This window comes from Callorhinus ursinus, unplaced genomic scaffold, assembly GCF_003265705.2.
Source record: "Callorhinus ursinus isolate GAN/ISIS: 27379988/994484 unplaced genomic scaffold, GSC_fseal_2.0 scaffold5, whole genome shotgun sequence".
NCBI lineage: Eukaryota > Metazoa > Chordata > Mammalia > Carnivora > Otariidae > Callorhinus > Callorhinus ursinus.
This window is the reverse complement of record NW_027397067.1, coordinates 66,627,671-66,635,437: the sequence shown is the minus strand read 5'-3', so window position 1 is coordinate 66,635,437 and position 7,767 is coordinate 66,627,671. Positions and strand designations below refer to the sequence as shown.

The following is a 7,767-nucleotide window of genomic DNA, read 5'->3' as shown; positions in this document are numbered from 1 at the left end:
AATTATATTAAATTAAGTTATATTTTTAATTAGATTTGAAGCTGTACTTCAAATTTAGAGCTTTATATTAAATTATATTAATTGTAATAATTCTATATTATTACATTAAATTACATTAAATTATATTAATTGTAATAATTCTATATTAAATTTATATTTAATTATATTAAATTAAGTTATATTTTTAATTATATTAGATTTGAAGCTGTACTTCAAATTTAGAGCTCCAAACACTCTCTGAGGTATGTAATATTACTATCCCCATTTTATAACTGAAGGAAACTGAGGTACAGAGGGGACTAGCAACTAGCTCAAAATTTAACAGCTTCTTATTGGTAGAGCAAAGACGAATTTAAGTCTGTTTGAAAACGTATCTTCCACCATAAGGATGCGCCATAACTTATTCAGCCAATCCCCAACTAATGCCTATTTGGAGTGTTTTCTAATCTTTTGCTATCATAAATAGCACTGAAATTGTTATCCTTGTAGCTAAATCAAACCAAGCTCTCCAAAAACTGGGACGAAGCCCTTAACGTTAATGTGACCTTTACGAAGCCACCAGCTTACCCAGAAAGTCATCCGAAGACAGCCTTTCAAAATCCCAGACCTGGAGTACCAACACGGCTGGTGTCTTACACTCCATCTTCTCTAAGGAAAAGATGTTCTCCCTCTTGGTGATGACCATTTGCTTCTCAGCTGGGAGATACTGAAAGGGAAACAGGAAGCGCCAGTTGAAGTTCCCCTCGCCAGTCAGGGAGTTGTAGTGCACATCCGTCTCCTGCTTGTCATCCTCCAGACCCTTCATCCACCTAAATAAAGACAGAAAAAGAATTACACACCCTGAGTCCCTGAGTACATTGTTCAGGCATCAGTATAATCAAGAGTGATTTAACTAGTTTCAATGTGGTCACAGATCATAGTTTTTAAATTATGATATAGTTAGATTCAGATGGAAGTTTCCATTGAATCTGAAAGAGAGAAATAGGAGTCAAAGGGTCTGAAAGAGAAACGAGACTCATTCTAAGCCAGGTTTGGGAGATGTCTTTGGTTGTTCTGGGGCGGCCCTGAAGCCCCATGCAGTAAAGAGGGGAGACTGAGGAAATGCGAAGGGAAAGTGTAATCGGAGTTTCCTCTCCCCCTGGGGCTTCCTGTGAAAGTCCCACCTCTGCACCCACTACCCTGGTGGGCCTCTACAATTGGCTTGGTTTAGACTCGTGGTATCAGGCCTGTGATCGGCTCCCTCCTCTCTGGTTCTGCGCCTCAGAAGCCCAGCAGGCCTGCATCAACAAGGCATGGAGGGTAGAAGCCTGTCTGCACCCACCTGGATTCTCATCCTAGCCCCGCCATTACTAACTGGAGAGCCCTGGATAAAGTCTCAAATGCCCCGTACCTCTGTTTCATCTGGAAAATGGAAGCAATGACAGCACCTAGTTCATAGTGTTGCTCTGAAGAATTATAAGAGGTAATAGCTGTAAGGTGCTTTGTGTCCTCCAAGTTATATAGAATGTTATTTCCTCTTATCTGGTCTTCCTCCTCCATCCCCAGTATAGAGTAAGCTACCATTAATACATTTTCCCCTAGTACTTTATCCCTGGTGAATTATTGAGAAAATGGGTGCTTTTAACTTTAACTGATAACTCCAAACCACTTGCTTTCTGAAAGCAGACATCCCTTCCCCACAGGTCAGGGAAGGATAAAGACCTTCCTTGTCCCAGAGGAGTGGTACCACTCAGAGTATGGATGCAATTATTTAGGTAAAGGTGGTGCTCACTCAACCAATATATATGTGGTATCTGTTATGAGGCAAGGGGTGAGCTAGTTGCTAGAGGAGTGATGGGAGCACACAGAGATGGTCCTTGCCTTAGTAGAGCTACAGCCACAGAGGGAAGGGGGTGGAGAGGTGGAGGGTTGGCAGAAGTCACCAGTGAGAGATGTGCAAGGGCCCTGTGGTATGGTGGCACACATTCCAATGAGGAAAAGAAGCTCAGCATGACTAGAGAGCACAAAGCAAGGAAGGATGAGATGGGCCTGGAGAGAGAGGAGGAGCTAGTCAGATGGGATATTTTAGGACATATTAGGGATCTGAATCTTCGTCCAGAGAAAACAGGATGTCATTAAAGGGTTTAAAGTACAGGACTGATTTTATCAGATTGCGTTTTGAGAAGATAACCCATGCTTCAACATAGAGAATAAGTTATAGGAGGCAAGAGTGAGTACAGACGGACCAACCCACATGGTACTTCAGTGGCCTCAGCAAGAAATGATGGAGGGAAAGACTATGGTGGTGGTGTGGTGAAAATGGAAGTGGACGGTGCTGATGGCCATTTGGGAAGCTAAATGGATGGGATTCAATGGCATACTAGACATAGAGCCAAGGAAGAAGAAGGTTCCTTGTTTGGGGAAGGCAAAGAGATACCAAAAGGAGGCTGAGATGAGTTCACTACTTCTGAGATGGGTTTTATCCAAGGGGACATGTTTGAATCACTTTTGCTTCTGATTCTCTACCACCTCATCTGTCTCCATGACTAGGGGCTTAAAGGATGCATTTGTGTCACAGCCAAGACAAGAGAGAGAGGGGGCGGGGAGGGAGGGAGGGAGGGAGAGGGTAATTTCCTGAGTCCTAGGTTGGTGTCTTTCCTATCAGTAGAACTAGCAAAGGGTAAGGAGCAACTTTTAGCTTCTGTATTAGTCTTACAACCTTCCTAACGCTGAATCTCTCATCAGCTACATTACATCTCTCCACTTGCTTCAGGTGGAAAGGTATTTTGAATGCCACTCAAAAAGCTTAGGTACCCCACATTTAACTGAAAGAGATGTTTATATAATAAAATTTTCTCACAAAAATATTTTCATAAGATAATAATTCTTAGCATAAGGACCACATAATATTTGACAAAGGAAGTGACCTTATCTAAAAAGGTGAGTAAGATGGACTCCTTCTGTATGAGGTGGGTGGAGTACCTTCCATGAGGCATAGCTTCAGTTGGGGGTTAAAGAGAGGAGGAGGGGAAGAAAAGGGGGCACGGAGTTTGTTGATGACCTTACCCTTTAACGTAAATATCACTTGATTTTTGTCCTGTGAAGATATTCTCATCCTCTAAAATGACATCTTCAGTGTTCCAGATGGTTACTCTCAATTCATACCTGGGATAAGGGAAGGCAGCATTAGGCTGAAGACCTCAAAAGCAGAGTCAGCTGGTGTGTATGGGATTCTGGTATTGCTGTGTGTCAGTAGGCGTCTTCAACTTTACCACGTTCAAAAACATCAACACTTAAGGTCTTGGTTCCTTCAAAACCAAGTGTCCCAGCTGGAATCACCAAGGACATGAAGTTCACTGAGCAGTAATTTCTTCCATTAGCTGACATTTTTCAGAATGTTGCAGAACGCTGAAGCACAATAGCCCCCACATATAACGGGAGCCAGCATTTCAACCATAACCACTGCTACCATTACCATCACTCACCCTTGTGGTAAATGGCCAGATGGAAAGTGAGATATGATTATCAGGTGTCAACTGATCAGTGTAACCGATGTTACAATGTAACAATCATTGTAATTGATCAAATGTCGTGACCTTTCAGTTGGCTACCATGGTCTCTTCCCCTGAAGGTAGGGCTGCAGCTCGCTGACTTACCCTTTAGGCTGCCTTGGTGAAATGTCAACAGGAGGTCCAGGTGGAGGCATATCTTTGGGAAACATGTCCACCCACATCTGCAGGCGGCCCTGGTTAAGAAAAGAAGATCTCCTTTAACTTTGGCGGAGTATCACATGGGCAACTGATCGTTCATGGTGTTAACAGATCTCTTTACTAGTCATAGATATTAGCTATATATCATATCATATCTTATCATATGGGTATTATTCATATTATACATGCTTAGGATACTTGTTGACAAAGACAGAACTTACATTTTTATTAAGAATTAGTCAGAACATATGTTAAGAGCAGGTGAAAGGCAAGCAAACGCTTACTGAGCACCTACTATGTGGTAGACGCAGTACTATGCACTTGACAAAACATTATGTCAATTCCCCCACTATCCCCAAAGGATGGATATTATTATTCCTACTTGACAGATGAGAAAACAACTTGCCTATGCTTACACAGACAATATGTAGCAGAGTCTGGATTCAACCCTTGTTTGTTGACTCCAGAGACTCTGCTTTTTCTATAAACCCCAAAGGATTAAAAAGATAATACTATCTGTCAGAGGTATCATGTTTCATTGTTTCCAAAGTGCTTTAACATCTTTATCTCCATAACTGCTTAGCCCAGCTGCATTTCTGTGTTACACATCTAAAGAAACCAAGGCTTAGAGCAGCCAAAGAAATGATAGGAGTCCTGTAGCTAATTAGTGCCAGAATAAGGCCTCCCATCCATTGCTTTGGACTCCATACATCAGAATTTATCCTGCTGCAAGGGATCTGAGTGCCCATGTGGGGAGAAGGCCCAGTGGATTCAATGCTCAGCTCTGTGGTATACACTCTAAGTACCCCATCAGCTCAGACAAGAAGGTGAGTGATCAACAAGGCCTGGGATGGTCAGGGGGGATTTTATATGAAGGAAGTGGGGTTCCCAACCAGAGCAGGGAGGATCTGTAGGATTTAGGTGAAGGAGGGGCTTTGGCTAGAAAATAAAAGGGCTTTCCTAGGGAAGGGACAATTTAAGCAAAGAGTTTAGCATTCGGAAAGAGAAGGACCAATTAATGGAGGATTACAATCCTAGAGTCTCTAAAGAGATATTAACATTCACTTGTAACCAAAAAGGCACATGGTAAAATGAAGGATACCAATAACCAAAAGGTTTTAAACATCTGGCAGTGAATTTTAGGAATGAATCATAGGCTTCTACATCTGATAAAAGGCACTCTCCCAACACTGCTGAGATGGCAGTGTGGCCATTGGAAACTGCCCCATTGGAGTCAAGCTCGTGTGTTTTGCCCAACTGACACAGTGAGTGAGTCCAGGGCTGGGACAGGACTAAAACTCAAACTGCCTGGGTGAAATCCCACTCTACTACTTACCACATGAGTAACTTTGAGCAAGCTAGTTAAACTCTCTGAACTTCAATTTCTTCATCTTAAAAGCAAGGATCATAATAAGTACACCATGAGGCTGTATTAGGGAATAAGGTAAGGTGACTCACACACCCCTATTTGTCTAGAAAAATCCTGGTGGTGCCCCTTGTACCAGCTTAATTATTAACAGCAGCCTCTTTTACTCTCAAAATGGCCATCGTTTGGATAAACAAATCTATGGTCATCCTAACTGAGATAATTTACATAAAGGGCCTAGTATATAAGTACATATTAATTATATACATATAATTAATAAGTACATATCAAGAAGGCTCTTAATAAAGTTGATCTTCTTTTCACTTCTAATTCGTAACCCAGATCTCTGGTTATTTTTTCCAAACAGCTTCCTCTTGCCAGTTCTTCAAAATAAGCCACCATCTATTGCTTCCCTGGGAAAACTAATGGCCTGTGGGGTTACTGATAGATTTTGGACAAGGCCTTGGGCATGTCAGATGGATTTTGAAGTTTCTCAAATATCAGCATTCTTTCAAAAGAGTGTGATAACTCAAATCCATTAAAAAGGCAAAAAGCACTCAATCCAACTCTGACTTTAGGGCAGAATTTCTCAACCTCAACATTACTGACATTTGGGGCTGAATAATTCTCTGTTGGGGGAGGCTGGCTATGCAGTACAGGATGTTTTGTTGCATCTCTGACTTCTACCCACTAGATGCCAGTAGCATCCCCACCCACTTGAGACAAACAGAAATATTTCTAGGCATTGCTAAAGTCTGGGGCAGGGAGGCAAAACTGTCTCTGGTTGAGAACCATTACCATAGGGCACACAAGAATAATTTTTCGGGACAAAGTCCTACTCCTTGGGGATGAACACTCCTACTGGGGCCAGAACTGTCTTGGCCATTACCTGCTCCATCCCTGGCTTATCCTTGTGGTACAGCGGCCGAGTTTCTATGTGCTCAGGAACCAGCTTACACCCAACCTCTGGTATATCCTCCCATGACTGTAAAACCCTGAGGGCCAGGTGCTCGTAAGACTCCACTGTCTCATCTGCATGGAAGAAAGAAGAATAAAGGCATTTGTCAGACATATTTTCCCATAATGGAACCATGATGGGCTGTCAGGTGCACTTTTAAACACTCCCTTAAAGGTTAAATTTAAATGTACTAAGGCACAGGGAGAGAGTAAAACTGCAAAAGAGAAAAAGGACAAAAAGAGAATAGAAAGAGGTGGGGGTGGAGTGGAGGGAAGGGAAAGAGACAGGAGGTTTAGAGAGCAGGAAGCGAGGTGGGTTGACAAGATGACCAGAGTGCAGTCAAGGTCTCAGAGTCTGTGGCTCCATTTGCCCCTTGAATCAGATTCCTCTAGAGCCTGTGAACTGCAAGCTTGGCTTTGAGGTCCTGGAAAGGGTATATTTCCTGGAGATATAAGACTATTTGTTAACACTATCGTGGGAGAGGAGCTAGTAGATCTGGGTGGTCCTGAAGAAGGTGGTGAAATCCGCACAGTATGTGTTCATGGAGGTCTTATCTTTTCTCGTTGTTCCTTCCCACTAACATACTTGCTCATAGGGAAGGTTCTCATAACTGTCATCTTACTAAAGAAGGCACACATAATAAAAACTACTGGTAGACAAAGTACTTGCAAAAATAACACAAAAATTGCTGAAAAAAATCAAATCTTTTTGATAAAGTTTAGAATGGCCAAATTTGACATAAGGATGTTGAGTTCAGTTTTTTTTTTTAAGATTCTATTTATTTATTTGAGAGAGAGAGAGAATGAGAGATAGAAAGCATGAGAGGGAAGAGGGTCAGAGGGAGAAGCAGACTCCCTGCTGAGCAGGAAGCCTGATGTGGGACTCGATCCCGGGACTCCAGGATCATGACCTGAGCCGAAGGCAGTCGCTTAACCAACTGAGCCACCCAGGCGCCCGAGTTCAGTTTTAAAAAGGCCACACATGGGGCGCCTGGGTGGCTCAGTCATTAAGCGTCTGCTTTCGGCTCAGGTCATGATCCCAGGGTCCTGGGATCGAGCCCCACATCGGGCTCCCTGCTCGGCGGGAAGCCTGCTTCTCCCTCTCCCACTCCCCCTGCTTGTGTTCCCTCTCTCGCTGTGTCTCTCTCTGTCAGATAAATAAAATCTTAAAAAAAAAAAAAAAAGGAAAAGGCCACATACACACACACACAATCTCCCAATAGCAATAAATACAATCAGTAGAAGTTGATGGGGATGAACACATAATCAGTGAACTAAATCTTTTGTCATAAAGTTTAATCAGTTCTTGACTGACTGAAATGAACATCATTTCAGATTTTTGGTGGCCAAAGAAAATGGTTTCATCATGAAACGTAGAATATTGACAAAGGAATTAACTGGCCTAATAGAGTATATTGTGGAAAAAAATATTTTTCTCAAGAGAAATTCATTAAGATGCCATTAATACACAATTTAAATGTCAATTACTCTGCATGAAAAAACCTTCAAGAGGTTCTTGGGGTCAAAATAACAAGGTGAGAAGAAATTTTGGTGTCAAAGTGGCAGGATCAACATAACATTGTGAACACATCCAGTGATATGTCCTTAATTGGGTCCTTTGCATCAGAAGCTCTGAACCTATGTTTTGCCCATATGTAACTCTACACCTATTGATTTGCATCAAATGGATGGGAATGGCATTACAAGAATTGTTCTGTATCGTGAGAGGTGGCTTTTTTTTCCTTATCCTCAATT

At 42.1% G+C, this 7,767-nt stretch overlaps 1 protein-coding gene across 1 annotated transcript in view; it reads right to left on the bottom strand.

Moving 5' to 3' along the window:
- The window catches only part of FER1L6 (fer-1 like family member 6), a 114,525-nt gene that overhangs the window by 15,029 nt on the left and 91,729 nt on the right, over positions 1-7,767 (bottom strand). Inside the window, exons 34-37 of the mRNA XM_073893182.1 lie at positions 5,945-6,087; positions 3,636-3,724; positions 3,046-3,144; positions 568-809 (exon numbers count right to left, since the gene is read on the bottom strand). Coding sequence (XP_073749283.1) covers positions 568-809; positions 3,046-3,144; positions 3,636-3,724; positions 5,945-6,087 — 573 coding nt within the window. The remainder of the gene's footprint in view (positions 1-567; positions 810-3,045; positions 3,145-3,635; positions 3,725-5,944; positions 6,088-7,767) is intronic.